Source organism: Equus caballus, chromosome 7 (genome assembly GCF_041296265.1).
Source record: "Equus caballus isolate H_3958 breed thoroughbred chromosome 7, TB-T2T, whole genome shotgun sequence".
In the NCBI taxonomy this organism is placed as follows: Eukaryota; Metazoa; Chordata; class Mammalia; order Perissodactyla; family Equidae; genus Equus; species Equus caballus.
This window is the reverse complement of record NC_091690.1, coordinates 49,537,511-49,557,318: the sequence shown is the minus strand read 5'-3', so window position 1 is coordinate 49,557,318 and position 19,808 is coordinate 49,537,511. Positions and strand designations below refer to the sequence as shown.

Sequence of the window (19,808 nt, the reverse complement as noted above, 5' to 3'; positions counted from 1 at the left end):
CCATTTTATCACTCATTTGCTGGTTCTCCTGCATTTCCTTTGTTTCTGGTCCTGTGTGTTTTGGTCTACCTATTGAATGATGTAGTTTGTTATCAGGTGTTTCTTTGTTTTGTCCTTATTCATTATTTGTGTCTCTGTTCTGCTTTTTTGTTTAGTGGTTTGTGTTCAGAATCTTGTATATAAGATAGTCCATTTTCTGATGGCCTCTTATTTTCTTAATCTAAACTGATTCAGTCTCTTTCCTCTTCCCCTCCTAAGTTGTTTTTGTCACATCTTACTCCATCTTGTGTTATGAGCTGGTGGTTAAAATGACAAGATTATCTTTGTTTTTGGTATTTTCTTTCCCTTTATCTTTAATGCTGTACTTGGGTATTTGCTATCCTATTCTGATTCTGTCTACCTATTTATCTCCTTACTCCATGCTTTGTAACCCTTTGCTCCCTTTTTTTTTTTTTCCGGGTATGAGGGCCTTCTTGAGGATTTATTGTAGAGGGGTCCTATGTCTTGAACTCCCTTAGCTGTGGTTTGTCTGGCAAAGTTTTTGTTCGTCCATCATATCTGAAGGATATTTTTGCTGGATAGAGTATTCTTGGCTGAAAGTTTTTGTCTTTTACAGATTTGAATATGTCATTCCATTCTCTACTAGTCTGTAAGGTTTCTGCAGAGAAATCTGCTGAAAAACTGATGGGGGTTCCTTTGTAGGTTATTTTCTTCTGCCTTGCTGCTGTTAGTATTCTTTCCTTCTCATTCATTTTTGCCAGTTTCACTACTATATGCCTTCCAGTAGGTTTTTTACATTGACATATCCAAGAGATCTGGAAGCCTCTTCCACATGGATTACCATCTCTTTACCTAGGTTTGGGAAGTTCTCTGCTATTATTTCTTTGAATACGCTTTCTGCTCCATTCTCCTTCTCTTCTCCTTCTTGAATACCTATAATTCTTACATTTCATTTCCTAACGAGTCGGATATTTCTCAGAGACTGTCTTCATTTCTTTTTAGTCTTCATTCTCTCTCCTCCTCTATCTGGAGCATTTCAACATGTCTGTCTTTGATTATGCTTCTACACTTATCTATGATGTCTGCTTGAGTGTTCAGGGACTCCATATTTTGTTTATTTCTTCCATTGTGTCTTTCATCTCTAATATTTCTGATTGATTCTTCTTTATAGTTTCAATCTCTTTTGTGAAGTAGCTCCTGAACTTGAATTCTCTACATTGTCTTTTACCTCATTGAGTTTTTTGATGATAGCTATTTTGAATTCATTGTCATATACCTGACATATTTCTGTGTCTTCAGGACTGATTTCTGGGTCATCTTGTCTCTGGTCTGGCGATTTGATATAATGTTTGATATTGCTAGAAGGGGTGGCTCTGTTTTTTATGCATCCTGGCATTAGTGGGTTGCAGTTACCTCCTGTCGACACGGAGTGGGGGTCAAGAACCATGTATTCTGAGCCATCTTCCCTCAGCTGAAATCCCATGGGGTAGAGCTGTGCTGGGGAGGTTCGGAGAGGGGTGCTTTCTCTTGCGTGCTCTTAGGGTTTTCTCCCTCCACTCTCACTATCTGCTCCCCTTGGGTGTTGGCTTGATAAGGTCTCCCCCCGCAAAAGCTCTTGCACTGCTAAAGGTCTTCTGTCTAGTCTGCATGGGCCCTCTGGAATCCTTGATACTCCTGTGAACAAACATCCCCATCCCCGTTTGTTCCTCGTTGGAGGCCTTTGGAGGCGTTTGTGGATCATTGTTGTTGGGTGGGACAAAGTTTTTTTCTTACCTCATTCCACCTCCTCCGAGGGGGGCTCCAGCCTCTCCATCCTCTGTAGTATGGCTGCATGTGTCTCTCCGACGTTATTTGTGTTGTGTTTGGATGTCCTCTGTTAGAGTATGAATGTTTTTTCATTGTGTCTTGGAGGGGGAAGATTGCCAGGAAAGTTCATTCTGCCATGATACTCAGGTCCTCAGTGGCTCAGGTTTACAGGTTCAGATCCTGAGTGCAGACCTACATCACTCTTCAGCCATGCTGTGGCCATTACTCACATAGAAAATTGAGGTCAATTGGCCAGATTTAAGCTCAGTGCTGATTTTCCTCAAGCAAAAAAAGAGGAAGATTGGCAACACTTGTTAGCTCAGGGTAACTCTTGCTCAGCAAAAAGAAGCTGTAATGTTTTGATGGGACAGAATCTCTGGACTATGAGCTTCAGAACAGGTTCTTAGCATTCATTCCTCCTCTATTGTCTGAGAAATTCTGAAGAATCTGGGAGTTGTCTTATAGCTCTTTCCTCGATCAGATAAGGTTTTGGCCAATTAGATCCCTTTGAGTGATGGCCAAAGTTAAGAGAGCACAGAAAGCTTTGGGCATATAGGAAAAAGTTTTACCCTGCTTTCCTGCATTAAGCATGAGACAATTTTTTCCAGTCTTCAAAATGAGAATGTCCTTGGGTTACTAGTGGAAATAAACATAAATTTTGCAGGTTCCCTAAGACTGGACTCCCTGATGCTTTTAACTCTCAAATTACTCCAAAATGTATCTCCAGCAAATTCATTGTTAACAGGATATGTGTTTCCAGGGGTTGCTGGCTGCAGTTGCTTCTCCTCCAGGTAAGCAGTAATTCTCCATACTTCTCAGTTTCTCATTTGGAAGCATTGGTTTGTCATCTCATCTCAAATCTTGCTTGGATCTAAGGAGAAGTGTTGCTTTTCAGGTGGTTGTTATTTTCTTGTTGTGAAGATGAGATCACTCAGAGCTCCTTATGCATCAGAACAGAAACCAACCATCCACCTCTGTTGCTGTGTTTTCCCTTGTGAGACTATCCCATTTGCATGTGTGAATTCTACTGCTAGAGCAACGTGGGAGGTTTCAAAGTTTTCTTTTTTGTCTAATGCATCTAAAAAGATTATGTTTTCTCTGGTTTTGGATTTCTTTTTCTCATCTTATAAAAATTCCATTACCTGAATACCCATTTGTTACCCAAAAGATATTTTCCATTGGTTATCTTGTGTTTTATCATGGCCTTTGGGGGTCAGGATTAACACCCTATATAAAATGGGATTAGATGCCATCACCATGTTGCCACATGCATCAAGTGAATAAGAATATGTTCATTGCTCACAGGTACTTTCTAAGGAGAGCAGGGCAAGGCTAAGCAGGCTGGAGCAGCATGTGTGAGGAAGAATAGCTCGAACTTTAAGGTATATTTGTGTAGAGGCTCCAGGTTTCCAAGGTTTGACCCCTGTAACAGTTCACACAAAGAAAAATACACGTATCAACCTTCCTGACTTATGTATCCATTGTAGGCCAGACAGGGTGAGCAGGTATCTAAAGCTTATTGAGAGTCAAATATCAAAAATGAGGTGACGTCAGCATCATGGCAGAGTGAGATCTTCCCTTAGTCTCTCCAAGATACAATGAAAAGGATATTTGCAAACCAAGAGAAGACATTCACAAGAGACAGTAGATGTCTGAGAGATCCAAGGCGCCATATGTCTGAAGGTGAGCCTGCAGACCCCTCCCCAGCAGGCAGTGGAAGGAGGTAAGCAGATCTCTTCTCCCTTCTGAGTGGCAGCCATTTGGGTGTGGGACTTCATGTGGTGCCTGGCACATGACTCTGAGAAGAAGGGGGGAAAGGCAGCCATCCATGGGAACACTCTCACTCTTGGAGTTGCCTCAGCCTGTGGGATTGCTTCCACACCAAGGCAATTGCGAGGGTGTCCCCACCAAGGCAAGCAGCCCAGTCAGGCAGACAGTGAGTGGAGAGCAGAAGCGTGTAGGACCACAGGCTGGAAAGAAAGCACCCCTCCTGCCTGGTGCATAGGCTCGGCTAGCCAGTCAGAGCAGGGGATCCCTGACAAAGTGCCTGTGCCTATGTGTGTAAAGTAGCAGCATCCAGCAGGTAAACAGAGAGGGGCCCTGGTGGCACAGCTACCAATAATAGGAACAACTGCCAGGGGTCATGGTGGGCTCAGAAAACACAGCTCCTGCCTCCCACACTGGTGGCCAGTGGAATCTGCACCCAGACAGTACCACTATTTGGTGGGAAAAGTACACCCCATGAAACAGCATAAAGAAGCGTATTAACACTCCTGACCAGAAGGAAAATGACAAGTATCTAGAAATCAATCGAGAAGTTACAGAAATTTAAAATCTAAATGACAGAGAATTCAAAATAGTTATCATAAATAAATTCAGTGGGTTACAAGAAAATTCAGAAAGACAGTTCAATAAAATCTGGAATAAAATTAATGAACACAGGAAATTCTTCACAAAAGAGGTTGAAAGTATTTTAAAAATCCAATCAGAAGTGCTAGAGATGAAAAACACAATTAGTGAGATAAAGAAAAATCTGGAATAATTAATAAACAGAGCTCATATTATGGAGAACAGAATCAATACTTTAGAGGATGGAAATATAGAAATGCGTCTGATGGAGGAGGTGAGAGAACTAAGATTAAAAAGAAATGAAGAAACTCTTTTGAAATACCTGACTCAATTACAAAATGCAAGATAAAGATTGTAGATATTCCAGAGAGAGAAGGGAGCAGAGAGCTTGTTCAAAGAAATAATAGCTGAAAACTTCCCATCCTGGGGAAGGAGCTGGAATTACATGTAAATGAGGCTAATATAACTGCTAGTTGCATCATAGTAAGAAGATCTTCTCCAAGGCGTATATTAGTAAAACTGGCAAAATTCAGGGACAAAGAAAAAATAGTAAGGGCAGTAAGGCAGAAGAAAATAACCTAAAAGGAACTTGGATCTGGCTTTCAGCAGATTTCTCAGCAGAAACCTTACAGACTAGGAGAGTGGAATAATATATTCAAAATTTTGAAAGTCAAAAATTTTCAGTCAAGAATATTCTATCTGGTGAAACTGTCCTCCAGATCTAAGGAAAAAAAACAACTTTCCCATATTAAAAAAGAAAAGCTGAGGGGGTTCGTTTCCACAAGACCACCCCTACAAGAAATGAGCAAGGAGGCCCTCAGATGTGAAAAAAAAGAGTGTAGAAAGCCTTGAGCAAAGAGATGAATAGACAAAACCAGAAAATTGCAACTCTCTATCAGAACAGGTTACTAAACACTTAATTATAACATGAAAGGTAAATGGAAGGAAACCATCAAGAATAACTATAATCACTTCAATTTAATCACAAACTCACAATACAAAATGGAACAAGTTTTGACAATGATAATTTAAATTTAAACAAAAATTTAAATAAGGGATGGCACCTGCTTATTGTAAGGAAATAAGAGGCTATGAGAAAATAGACTATCTCATTTATGAAATCTTTTATACAAACTACATGTTAACTAAGAAACAAAAATCAGAACAGACACACAAATGAGAAACACAGAAACCTGAGAAAACTATCATAGCAAATCACAAAACTGAATTGGCAGTCAGAAATACACAGGACAAGAAACAGAGAAATACAGAACAACCGTAAGACAGGTGGTAAAATGGTAGTATCAAGCCCTCGTATGTCAATAATCCCTCTAAATGTAAATGGATTGAATTCTCCAATGACAAGGCACAGAGTGGCAAGATGGATTCAAAAACAAGACTCAACAATATGCTGTTTTTAGGAAACATATCTCAGCTCTAAAGAGAAACACAGACTCAGAGTGAAGGGATGGAAGATGATGCTTCAAGCTAATGGCCAACAAAAGAAAGCAGGTGTCGCAATACTTATAACAGACAAAGGAGACTTCAAGATGAAAAGGCAATGAGAGACAAAGAAGGGCAGCATATAGTGATAAAAGGGACACTCCCCCAAGAGGACATAACACTTGTGAATATATATGCACCTAACGCAGTAGCACCAGAGTACACAGGGCAACTGTTAACAGACCTAAAAGGAAAAATTAACAGGTACACAGTAGTAGTAGGGGATCTCAGAACCCCGCTGACATCAATGGATAGATCATCCAGACTGAAAGTCAACAAGGAAATAGTGGAATTAAATGAGAAACTAGACCAGAAGAACTTAGTAGATATATCTAGAACACTCTATCCAAAACCAGATGAATACACATTCTTCTTAACTTCACATGCAGCATTCTCAAAGATAGACCATATATTGGGAAACAAGGCAAACCTCAATAAATTTAAGAAGACTGAAATCATATCAAGCATCTTTTCAGACCATAGTGCTATCAAAATAGAAGTTAATCACAAGAAAATAGCTGAGAAAGTGACAAATATATGGAGACTAAACAACATGCTACTGAACACTCAGTGGATCATTGAAGAAATTAAAGGAGAAATCAAAAAACACCTGGAGACAAATGAAAATGAAAATACATCATACAACTCATATGGGATACAGCAAAAGTTGTCCTAAAAGGAAAGTTCATAGCAACAGAGGCCCACCTTGACAAAACATAAAAATCACAAATAAGAAATCTTAAACTACACCTAACAGAACTAGCAAAACAACAAAGCCCAAAGTCAGCAGAAGGAGGGAAATAATAAAAATTAGAGCAGAAATAAATGCAATAGAAGCCCAAAAGATGGTAGAAAGGGTCGATGAAACTAAGAGCTGGTTCTTTGAGAAGATAAACAAAATGGACAAATCCTTAGCCTGACTCACTAAGTAAAAAGAGAGAAGGCTCAAATAAAGTAAGAAATGAAAGAGAAGAAATTGCAACAGATAGCAGAAATACAAAGGATTATAATAGAATACCAAGAAAACCTATATGCCTACCAATTTGACAATTCAGAAGACATGGATAAATTCTTAGACTCATAAAATCTCCCAAACTGAATCAAGAAGAAATAGAGAATCTGAATAGAGTGATCACAAGTAAAGAGATTGAAACAGTAATCAAAAACCTCCTAAAAAAGTAAAAGTCCAGGACCAGATGGCTTCTCTGGAGAATTCTACCGAACGGTCAAAGAAGAGGAATGTCTTTTCTTCTCAAACTGTTCCAAAAATTTAAGAAGATGGAACACTTGGTAACTCATTCTATGAGGCCAGCATCACCCTGATCCTAAAGGCATACAAGGACAACACAAAGGAAAATTACAGACCAGTATTGCTGATGAACACAGATGCAGAAATGCTCAACAAAATATTGGCAAACTGAATACAGCTATACATTAAAAGGGTCATTCACCATGATCAACTGGAATTCATACCAGGGATGCAGAGATGGTTCAACATCCATGAATCAATGGGATATACCACTTTAATAAATGAGGAATAAAAACCACATGATCATCTCAATAGATACAGGGACCGCAATTGACATGATCCAACATCCATTCTTGATAAAATCTATCCATAAGATGGGTATAGAAGGAAAGCTCTTCAATGTAATAAAGGGCACGTATGACAAACCTACAGCCAATGTCATACTCTTGGAGAATAATTGAAAGCCATTCCTCTGACAACACAAAAAGATAATAGTGCTCACTCTGGCCACTCTGATTCAATATAGTACTGGAGGTTTTGTCCAGAGCAATTAGGCAACTGGAGGAAATAAAAGGAATCGAAGTTGCCAAGGAAGAAGTGAAAGTCTCACTGCTCACAGATGATATGATTCTATTTATAGAAAACCTTAAAGAATCTATCAGAAAGCTATTAGAAATAATCAACAACTACAGCAAAGTTGCAGGGCGGAAAATCAACTCACAAACATCAGTTGTATTTCCTTACTCTGATAACAAACTAACAGAAAGAGAACTCAAGAATATAATCACATTTACAATTGCACCAAAAAGAATACAATATCTAAGGATAGGGGCTGGCCCTGTTGCAAAGTGGTTAGGTTTGTGCACTCTACTTCGGTGGCTCAGGGTTTTGCCAGCTTGGATCCTGGGCTTGAACATGGCACCGCTCATGGAGCCATGCTGAGGCTGCAACCCACATGCCACAACTAGAAGGACCCACAACTGAAAATTCACAGCTATGTACCAGGGGGCTTTGGAGAGAAAAAGGAAAAATAAAATCTTAAAAAATATATATATAGATATCTAGGAAAATATTTAACCAAGGAGGTGAAATCCTTATACAATGAAAACTATAAGACATTATTAAAAGAAATCAGTGATGATATAAAGAAATGAAAAGATATTCCATGCCTGTGTGTTGGATGAATAAATATAGTTAAAATATCTATACTACCTAAAGCAATCTACAGAGTGAATGCGATCCTAGCCAGAATCCTAATAACATTATTCATGGAAATAGAACCAAGAATTCTAAAATTCATATGGGACAACAAAAGACTGCGAATAACTAAAGCCATCTTGAGAAAAAAAGAACAAAGCTGGAGGCATCACAATCCCTGACTTCAAAATATACTACAAAGTCATGGTAATCAAAACAGCATGGTATTGGTACCAAAACAGACAGCACAGATCAATGGAACAGAATTGAAAGCCCAGAAGTAAAACCAAACATGTATGGGCAGTTAATCTTTGACGGAGGAGCCAAGCACATATAACACAGAAAGGAAAGTCTCTTCAATATATGGTGTAGGGAAAACTGGACAGCCATGAGCAGAAGTATGAAAGTAGACCATTATCTTTCACCAAACACAAAAATTAACTCAAAATGGATTAAAGACTTGAAGGTAAGACGTGAAACCATAAATCTTCTAGAATAAAGTATAGGCAGGACACTCTTGGACATCAGTCTTAGCAGCATGTTTTTGAATACCATGTCTACTCAGGCCGAGGAAACAAAAGAAAAGATAAACAAGTGGAATTATGTCAGACTAAAGAGCTTTGGCAAAACCAAAGAAACGAACAAAACAAGAAGACAACCCACCAACTGGGAGAAAATATGTGCAAATCGTATATCTGATAACAGGCTAATCTCCAAAATATATAAAGATCTCATTCAGCTCAACAACATAAAAACAAACAACTCAATCAAGAAATGAGCAGAGGATATGAACAGACACTTTTCCAAAGCAGATAGATGGCCAACAGGCACATGAAAAGATTTTTTAACCACACTAATCATTAGGGAAATGCAAATCAAAACTACAGTGAGCTGTCACCATATACCTGTTAGAATGGCTATAATCACCAAGACAAAAAACAACAAATGTTAGAGAGGATGTGGAAAAAAGGGAACCCTCATCCACTTCTGATGGGAATGCAAACTGGTGCAGCCACTATGGAAAACAGTATGAACATTTCTCAAAAAGTAAAAATACTAATACTGTATGTTTCAGCTATCCTGCTACTGGCTGTTTATCCAATGAACTTGAAAACAACAATTCAAAGAGACTTATGCACCCCTATGTTCATTGCAGCATGATTCACAATAGCCAAGATGTGGAAGCAATCCAAGTGCCCATCAGCTGATGATTGGATAACGAAGAAGTGGTACATATATACAATGGAATACTACTCAGCTGTGAAAAAAGAGAAAATCATCCCATTTGCAACAACATGGTTGGAACTTGAGGGTATTATGTTAAGCTAAATAAGGCAGACAGAGAAAGACAGACATCACAGGATTTCACTGATATGTGGAAGATAAACAAACACATGGACAAAGAGAACAGATTAGTGGTTCCCAGATGTGAAGAGGGTGGGGCAGTGGGCATAAGGGGTAAAGGGGCACATATATGTGGTGACTGATCATAATAATGTACACCTGACATTTCACATTATAAACTATTATGACCTCAATAAAATAATTTTAAAAAGTGCAGAATGAGGTGAAAGACAATTAGTAGATTTGTATATTTAATGAAGATACAGCTTAGACTGTAGGCTGTCTAGGTTTCCTGAGAGAACCAGGGAATCAGACTGCTGGAAGGACACGTGGACGATGAGAACAAATATCAAACAGGGGCTTCAGGAAGTATTTCTCCAAAGGAGCCAGCATTTCACTGGAGTATTTGGTAGAGCAAGTTATGCCCCCAGGACATTGGTGGAAACAATAGAGCAACAGCCAGCAGTTAATCTAGTTTAAGCACAGGTTGTGTCCATGGAAGAGGAAGAGAACCCCCATGCCACTGTGTCAGGACAGCAGACACAGCCAAAGCCATGCCCGATTCCAGGGGCTAAGTCAGAAGTTTCTCTCTGTGTGGAGGGCAGGGAGTTAGCTAAAATACTCTGCCGGGTCACTGAACAAAGAAACAAGCTAATAATAATAAAGAGTCCCAGTAGGAAGCGGACCAGTACCCAGTTGCTACAGTATATTACCTATAACGTGTGGATTGTATCAAAGATATGAAACATGCAAAGATCCCAAAAAGTAGGAACTGTACAATGGGGAAAAAACAGCAGTTGAACAAATAACCCAACAATTAGAGGAAACTGCAGTAAAATTAACAAACGATGTCTCAGCAGAGAAAAGGGAGGTTAGGAGGCAGAGGGACAACATATTGTAAGTGAACAAAGAAAAGACCTGTCAACCAAAAATCCTATATTCACTAAAACTACCTTGTAAACTATAGAGATGAAATACTTTCCCAGATTAACAAAACCTGAGAAAGTATATTAATAGCTGACTGCCTTATGAGATGATTGATGGAGTTCTTCAGGTTGAAATCAAGTGACCCAGGATGTTAATTGATATCAACATAAAGAAACAAAAACACCAGTATAGGTAATTATATATATGTGAGATAGAGAACAAATACCGATTTTTTCCTTTCTTTTGGCTGATATCAAAGGACTGTATAAAATAGTATGTACTTAATGTGCTGGTGTCCTTATTCCATATAGAACTGTAATATATGTGTAATTTGTTTGCCATTAAAAGCCTTAAGGTCTTGAGTGGGAGCAAAGCTGTCTTGTGCTACGGAAGTGTCGATAGACAGTAAAGAAATAAATGTAACAAGATATTATTGGTTTTAGCATTACTTGATAATCTTGTAATTAGATTACTTGTAATAATAAATAAGATTACTTGTAATCTGCATAACAATAATGCCACAATAATGGCAAAAGAGAATAGAGCTATATATGAGTAAAGAATCTATGAACACTGGAATTAAGCTAGTATAAATCTGAAGCTCCTTATTGTAAATTAAGAAGTTTATGTTAAATAGTAAAGGAGCCCCTAAAAAAGAAAGAACTTAAAAAGTATAGTGAAGTTATTTAAAAATTAAAATGCTATGTTAGAAAATATTCAATTAATGCAACAGAAAGCCATAAAGGAGTGGAGAAACTGAAAAGAACATGAGAATTCAAACTTACATTAAAACTAAAAAGGCAGGTATCATTGCAACTAGGTCAGAAATCCTAAATGTGATTCAATTGCATGATCTAGACAGGAGGAAGTGATTGTCACCTCAGATTAAAACATACAAACCATGATCTAAATATATGCTCGGTACAGGAAGCACACTGTAGACTCAAAGATGCAGATTGGAAGGAAAAGCAGGGGAAAATGTACATCTGGATTCAGCCCCCCAAATTTAGCTGGAGAGATGACACAAATATCTAGGAAAATAGTCTTTAAAACAAAAAATATTACTAGAAGTAATGAGGAAACTCATGTCGTACCTGAGGGGTGAAAGTTTATGGCCTGCAACTAAAGCAGTACAAAGAAATAAATTTATAGCCATTAATGCCTATACTAACAAAGAAGAAATATCTCAAATTGATAACCTAACCTTTTTTTTAACAGGTTTGAAAAGATGTGGCACCAAACCCAACAGCAAGAAGAAAAGGAAACAACAAAAGTTAGAGCAAAATTAATGAAATGAGAAATAGAAAAGCCACAGAGAAGATCAATGAAACCAAAAGTGGATTTATGGAGAGATTAACAAAATTGACAATTTTTTTTTTTGAGGAAGATTAGCCCTGAGCTAACTACTGCCAGTCCTCCTCTTTTTTGCTGAGGAAGCCTGGCCCTGAGCTAACATCTGTGCCCATCTTCCTCTACTTTATATGTGGGACACCTGCCACAGCATGGCGTGCCAAGCAGTGCCGTGTCCGCAGCCGGGATCCGAACTTGCAAATCCCGGGCCGCGGAGATTCAGAACGTGCGAACTTATCTGCTGTGCCACCGGGCCAGGCCCCAAAATTGACAAATCTTTATCCAAACTGTTCTACAGAAAAAGGTGGAAGAATCAAATTCAAAGAATCAAAAAGAAAGAGGGATAATTCTATTGGACATTACAGAAATAAAAAGGATTATAAAAGAGCTCAATGAACTATTGTATGGCAATAAATTAGGTAACTGAGATGGAATGGACAAATTCCAAAAAGACACAAACTACTGAACCTAAATCAAGAATAACTGGAAAATCAGAACAGAACTACAGAAGGGAAGGTGTTGAATTGGTAAACAAACCATCATCCACAAAGTAAGGCTAGGCCCACATTGTTTCAGCACAGAATTCTCTGAAACATTCAAAGTTTCTTAATACAGATTCTTCACACACTCTTCTAAAAATTAGCATGGAGAGCATAGTTTGCACTCATTTTGTGAGGCCAGTTACAAAAAATTCCAGCAAACACAAACCAGCATAAAAGAAAAGAATTATGCACCATGACTAAGAGGAATTAATTCAAGGGATAAAAGGTTTGGTTATTATCCAAAATCCATTTATGTAATCAAGGATAGCAATGGACTAAAAAGCAAAAATGGCATCACATCATTTCAACAGACTCAGGAGAAATAATGGACAAAATCCAGTATCCCTTCACAATTAAAGCAGTCAGATCACCAGGAACAGAAGGAAACTTCCTAATGTCACAATGAGCATATATGGAAAACCCCCAGCTGATATTACATTTAATTAGGAAAGACTGGATGCTTTCCCCTTGACAGTTAGGAACCAAAGAAGGATGTCTGCTCTTGCCACTTCTATTCTAGAATATACTGGAGATTTCTGCTGGAATCCTTATGCAAGAGAAAAGAAAATCAAATGCATAAAGATGGGTTAGAAAGATGTAAACCTCTGTCTACTTCCAGCTGAGGTATGTTTTTAGAAAACTCTAAGGAATCCACTAAAAAATTTATTGGAATTGATCATTAAGGTTAGCAAAATGGTAGGATACAAGATCAAAATATAAAACTCAATTGTATTTCTATATATGAACAATCTGATAATGAAATGAAGAAATATTGCTTTGAGAATAAATTCAAAAGAATCACATACTTCAGAGTCAACTTAGCAAAAGAAGTACAAGATGGATGGCGAGGAAAGTGCAATATATGGTCAAAAGAAATTAAAAAGGTATCAATAAATGGCAAAACATCCCAATTTCGGGCTTGGCCCCGTGGCCGAGTGGTTAAGTTCGCGCGCTCCGCTGCAGGCGGCCCAGTGTTTCGTTAGTTCGAATCCTGGGCGCGGACATGGCACTGCTCATCAGACCACGCTGAGGCAGCGTCCCACATGCCACAACTAGAAGGACCCACAACGAAGAATATACAACTATGTACTGGGGGGCTTTGGGGAGAAAAAGGAAAAAATAAAATCTTTAAAAAAAAAAAAAATCCCAATTTCATGAATCAGAAGACTTACATTGTTGAAATGGCACTATTCCCCAGATGCCCTGAGATTCAGCACATACCTGACATTGATGCCAAATGATTCCTCTATACAAAGTGGCAGGCTCTTTCATAAAATTATGTGGAATTGCAGGGGAGTCAGAGTAGTCAAAGCAATCTTGAAAACAGAAAAACAAAATGGTAGGACTACCATTTCTTGATTTCAAACTTTGTCATATGCACTGGTAATCAAGAGTGTGTGGTACTGGGTCTGGCCTCGTGGCCGAGTGGTTAAGTTCACGTGCTCCGCTGCAGGCGGCCCAGTGTTTCGTTGGTTCGAATCCTGGGCGCGTACATGACACTGTTCATCAAACCACGCTGAGGCGGCGTCCCACATGCTACAACTAGAAGGGCCCACAGCAAAGAATATACAACTATGTACCGGGGGGCTTTGGGGAGAAGGAAGAAAATAAAATCTTTGAAAAAAAAAAAAGTGTGTGGCACTAACACAAGGACAGGAATACAGATCTATGGACAGATTGAGATTTGAGAACTAAACCCATACCTCTGTGGTCTAATGATGTTTGAAAAAATTGCCAAGTTTGAGGCAAGAATATTCTTTTTATAAACTGGTGCTGGGCCAAGTGGATAGCCATATGCAAAAGAAAGAGGTTTTATCCTAAAGACCTAAAACTGAGTAAGCAATAACACAATTAGATAAAATACAGGGAGAAATTCATCAAGTTGGATTTGGGAAAGAATTATTAGATGAGACACAGAGCAAAAACAGGAACAACTACATTATTTGCACGTCATCAAATCAATAACTTTTGTGCTTCAAAGGACACCATCAAGACAGTGAACACACCCTTTGGAACTCTTGTGCACTACTGCTGTGAATAAAAAATTATTTGGATGGTATGAATGCAACACGGCAGTTCTTCTAAATATTACAAACTGAGTTACTGCCTGCACTAGCAATGCTGCTTCTGGGAATTGCAGTAGATTTGAAAGCAGGGACTTCGACAGATATACGTCCACTGCTGTTTATACTAGCATTTTACACATTTGCCACAATGTGGAAGTAACCCAGGTGCCCTTCAAAGGATGAATGGATCAAGAAAATCTGGCACATACGTACAATGGTGTATCATTCAGCTTGGAAAAGAAAGCCAATGGGCTACAACTGAACTATACAGTTAAAAAATGTTGAAAACGCAAATTTTATGGTATGCGTATGGTACCACAATCAAAAGCAAAAATTTTAAGGCAAGAGAGTGAAAACACAACCTATAGAATGGAAGAAAATTCTGCAAATCGTAATTCTGATAAGGAACTTGTATCAAAAATACCTAAAGACATCTTCAAACTTAATTAGAAAAAGTCAAGAACCTCTAAATATAGTAAAGGATCTGAATACACTGTTTCCAAGGAAGACAGGGAAATGGTCAAGAGCGTATGAAAAGATGCTGGGCATCCTTAATGAGGAAGGAAACGCAAATCAAAAACCCCAGTGACATACCACTTCACCCCCACCAGGATGGCTGGAATCAAGATGTGCGGTAAGAACAAGTGTTGTTGAGGATGTATTTAGAAATTTGAACTCTCACACGTGGGTGGTGAGAATGTAATATGGTGTAGTTACTGTGGAAAGAGATCTGGGAGTTCCTCAAATATAAAAACTAAAATTACCATGTGACCCATCAATTCCACTCCTGGGTACTTAGTCACATTGTGTGTGTGTGTGTGGGTGTGGTGAGAAGACTTCATCCGCTGTCTTAGCAAATTTCAAGTATACAACTTGTATACATATATCAAGTCATCGCACTGTGATCTCTAAATATGGACAGTTGTGTTGTTCAGTTATCCCTCGATAAAGCTAAGGGGTAGGGGAAGAGTTTCCAGGTGCATCCGACATTTATATACTGACATCGTTTTTCTTGTATCAGGGAAAGGAGGTCAACTGCCTTAGATGTGGGTATTATAGTGGTTAACATTTGAACGGTCTCTACAGACAAGAGCAAAAACTGATCTAAAATAAATTTCCTTCCAGTGGCAAATGTACACCTGAGACTTTAATGAATACATGTCCTACCCTGCGGTTACACTGAGAAGAGTCCTTACGCCCAGGCTAGGACTGTGGGATTCAAACTTTCTTGTAGAACCAAGTGTTCTGGGATACTTTATCTTCGCCTGTTTTTTGGTGAGGAAGATTGGCCCTGAACTAACATCTATTGCCAGTCTTACTCTTTTTGCTTGATGAAGAGTAGCTCTGACTTAACATCTGTTGCCCATCTTCCTCTATTTTGTATGTGGGACACTGCCAGAGGGTGGTTTTCACGACTGGTGTGTAGGTCCGCACACGGGATTTGAACCTGCGAACACTAGACCACCTGAAGCGCTGTGCGTGAACTTAACTGCTACACACTGGGCCAGCCCCAATGGACTCTGTCTTAAGTAGGAAATGAGTGGGCTGGGGAGGGATGGGTGGAAGGCTCATTGCTAACAAGGATCGCTGAATAAAAGGGAGCCTGACCCTTTATCACAGATGGTGAGGTCACATTTAAGTGTCAGCGTTTCTCAACAAGGGTCGCCGTTCCACGTTTGGCCTCACAGGCTTGTCACAAGCCCGTGGCCCCTAGAGGACATAAGATCCTATTATTTCCGTGTCGCCTGGCCTGGTTCACTCTCATGGTCTGTACTTGGTTTATTTGAAACTCAATCAGGACTTCCCAGTGCACACCGGTGCCCACTGTTCACAAAGAACTGGGTGAAAACAATAGAGGCGGCGCCAGGCCAGGAAAAAGTTCTGTTTAAATGCAAACATGCCAGGTGAGTCCGGTTCCAGCCTAGGAGGGTTCAGCTAAAGGCTGCGGCCTCCCACCTGCTGTCACTCTGGTATGAGGGGGCGGGGCGTTCAGGACCGTCCAGTCAGGGGAGCCGTTGGCGCAGGTGGGTGGGGCCATGCACTGGACTTCCTGTGAAGGCGGCTTCTGGATGCTGCTGCGCAGCAGGTGAGCTGTTGTCGGCCATAGCGATACTGGTGGATCTGCCGCAGCCTGTCACCTGTGACCTGCACTGGTCGTGGGGATCCTAGGAAAGACTCAATACCCAGGAGCTCTAGAAATGGTGAGAGTTCAGCCCCGGGGTGAGGACACGGGAGGAGGGGCTGGTGGGAAGCGGCGGGGCGGGCCCCGCCTCCCGCGGTCCTCTCCGGGGTCTGCGGCCCGGAGTCAGCGGTGGCGCCGCTCGGCCCTCAGGCCCCTCCGGCCGCAGCGTGGGGGCGGGGCCGGCAGCCGGGCCCCTGGCGTCCTGCGGTCCCTGCGCGCGTCGACTTGGACCGGAGCGTCTCTGGGCAGCTGTTCGCCCGCAGCCCCGCGTGTCCCAGACGGTGCGGGGCCCGCGGGAGGGCCCGCAGGACAGTCGGGCCTCGGTCTCCGGGGTCTGTCCGGGGGATGAGCTGTGGTCTTTGGGGTCCCCAGGGCCTCCTTTCTCCTCGGAGGGGACCCGTTTTCTCCATAGTTTTCCAGTTGTTTGGGGAGCAGCGTCTCAAATCCACAGTCCTTTCCCGCCAGGCTGGCTCTTCCTGGGACTGACAGTAAATCTGTAAATTTCCAGAGGCCTCCCCGCCCTCCCAAAGCCACTTCTCCTCTTTCATTTATCCTCACTTCGTCCTGCATGGCGCATTTCCAACAGACCTAATATTTTAAATGTTTATCATCATCCCCCAGAGCCATGGATGGCTCTATTTTCAAAATTATATTTGTCTGTGGGTATTTTACAAGAGAGGAAAGCAGAGAATAACCACCTGGATCTACATTGCAGGAAATCCTTGTGCGTCTCCCCCAGGATCATCTGGGCTCAGACATCCTATGGCAAGTCCTTTGGGCAAGGGCTCCTCTTGGAAAAATGTCCTGGGTGATCTTTCCTATTGGCATGGTCCCCGCCCCCCCAAGTTTGTGAATGAGAAAAAATTATTCACTTATTTAAAGTCTCTGTTTTTCAATAAGGGTAAATATATTTAATCAGTAGAGCTTGGAAGATAATAAAAAATAGTTCCAAACAGGCAGCAAAGAGTTGAATTTCAGAAAAAATGTTCCTTTGTTACATTCCATTTATTTTTATTTATTTATTTTCCCGCTTTATCTTCCCAAATCCGCCCCCCCCCCCCACCCCCCGGTACACAGTTGTATATCTTAGTTGCAGGTCCTTCTAGTTAGGGCATGTGGGGTGCTGCCTCAGCGTGGCCTGATGAGCGGTGCAATGTCCGCGCCCAGGATCAGAACCAGGGAAACCCTGGGCCTCGCAGCAGAGCTCCAGAACTTAACCACTCAGCCACGGGGCCGGCCCCAACATTCCATTTATTAGAAAGAATACTTTTTTCGCTCTTTCTTAGCTTGAACATATGTAGTTAGTTTCTGAGGTGTGTTCCTGACTTTTGGATGTTTTCAAATGAAATTCCAGGGCTTAAACATGCAAACCGCAAGTGTTCATGTGTGATTTCTTGTCACGGAAATAATGTCACCACAGGACCAGGAACAGAATTGTCATACCAAATCATGCATCTTTGGCATAAGAGCTATTTTGAGCTGATGATTATTAATAAACAGCAGACAGGCAAAGCTCTGAAAACCTAGTAGAAGTTAACCTTTTGTAAGGAGAATATACATTCTAAGAGAAATGTCCCTTTGTAAGGGTGCCTCCTTCTCTGCATGGAAGGGCAGGATGGCTCTAAATCTCTAGGAACTCTTACCAGTGGAGAATGCAGTGAGTTAAATCTGCAGGACAACTTGACCCTTGTTCACTGTGCTTTTACTGGTAACCTCCCATTACTAACTCCATCTATAGCAGGATGTTAAAGCTCTTTTTCATAGGAGGTGGCCAGCCAGGAGCCTGTGCAGAAGAGAAAGTTTTGATCTGCCAGTCAGACCTCATCCTGCCAGGTCTTTGCATCCCAGCCGGCCCTCCCTGCTCTTTTAAGCCTCAGCCCACGCTTTGGATGAGGGAGACGGAGTTGAGAGCCTGTCCTCCTGTCTCCTTGCCAATCGATGGCACAGTCAACTGTTTCTTCTTTCAAAGACTGATGTGTCATGGTCTCTGGTTCTGTGTGCATCAAGTGGTGAGCCCTCTCTCAATAACAGTAATAATTGACATTTTTTCCTTAAAGAAATAGACATTTGTGCTTTTCTAGTTGAAGTGGTAGAAATACCTTATACTTTTTTTCTCTATTTTCCATGGAAGGACTGGGTTTCATTGATTTTGCTGGATTATTCCAGCACTGGGTTTGTGTGACTTAAAATAACAATGATGTTCCAGAGCATCTCCAGTGGAGAGCAGAGGCCCCCAGTCCAAGACCCAAGCTAAGGCCCCCTTGACCCTGCAGAGGGAAGGCCTTGCAGGCCCAGTTGTCCTTCCTGTGGAGCCACCCCCTGCAGGTGTGCTACTGCTCACACCCCCATGGAAGGAGCCTTTATCCTGAGAGGAGCTGCAGAGCCCTGGAAAGCTGGGGGTGCATGTGCTCATGAGGTGGGGAGTGATGCCCTTTCTGAGGTTCTGGTTGTGGTTCCTTAGGCCTGGACCTTTTAAACGTTGTTAGAGTTTTGTATCGACCCTGTAGGTGCACTGAGAGTGTAATCTGTGCACAGTGAGGAAGTCTGTGAAGATCAGGTGTTCCATCCTGTGGACAAAGGGTTCATGATTTTGGAGTTCATGTGGGTCAGAACCTTAGACTGAATCCGGCTGAGAGTTTCCTCACATGTGAGAGTGGGAACCTGGGGGAGGCAGTGCCTCCATGCTCACAGGAGAGGGAGGGTGTGTGGGGCTCCCAGAGTTCATTCCTGTGACTGCTCAGGGCTCCCCACCCTCTTTCACCAGGGACTCGCCCTCTCCCGGGGATCTGTCTCAACTGGGAGAGTCTATACCTCAAGTCTGGGAATATGGTCCCTTTCTGAGAGTTGGTTTTCCTTGTGAACTGCAGGCCAGCAGGCTGCTTCTATGAGCTGATTGGAATATTCCTGTTTCTGTCCTCGAATTCCTTGATCAGTTGAAGATTGCAATCCTCTGATTCTAGTTTCCATTTGCACTTGGCTTTGGAAATGTAATGTCAGAGATATGATGTGAGCAAGGCAAGAAAATTGTGGAAACGAAATTTTTTTCCATTTAGACAAGAGAACCTCAAGATGTGAGATGGGTGTATTTCAGTTCTCAGGTGCATTTTCCATGTTTAGGTCAGTTTTGTGTGTCCATGTCCCTAGAGAACTTTGACATTTAAAAGCCTATACTATTCCTAAGGCAAATGAATTTCATTTATTTTCTTATTGTTTGTGTGTGTGAGTGAGAGGAAGATTGTCGCTGAGGTACCATCTGTGCCCATCTTCCTCCATTTTATGTGGGATGCTGCCAC

General features: G+C 41.1%; 1 protein-coding gene across 9 annotated transcripts in view; it reads left to right on the top strand.

Moving 5' to 3' along the window:
* LOC100066251 (zinc finger protein 709) overlaps nt 1–19,808 on the top strand; it is a 112,962-nt gene that overhangs the window by 9,504 nt on the left and 83,650 nt on the right. For 2 of the 9 annotated variants that reach the window (XM_005611876.4, XM_070274047.1), the window contains exon 2: nt 11,594–14,967. The exons of 4 other annotated variants lie outside the window; for them this stretch is intronic. In XM_005611876.4, the coding sequence (XP_005611933.2) occupies nt 14,946–14,967 (22 nt within the window). In that variant the 5' untranslated portion in view covers nt 11,594–14,945. Of the gene's footprint in view, nt 1–2,551; nt 2,598–11,593; nt 14,968–19,808 lie in introns of those variants that run through there. 3 more of the 9 variants (XM_070274048.1, XM_070274049.1, XR_011440958.1) reach the window with 3 other exon arrangements.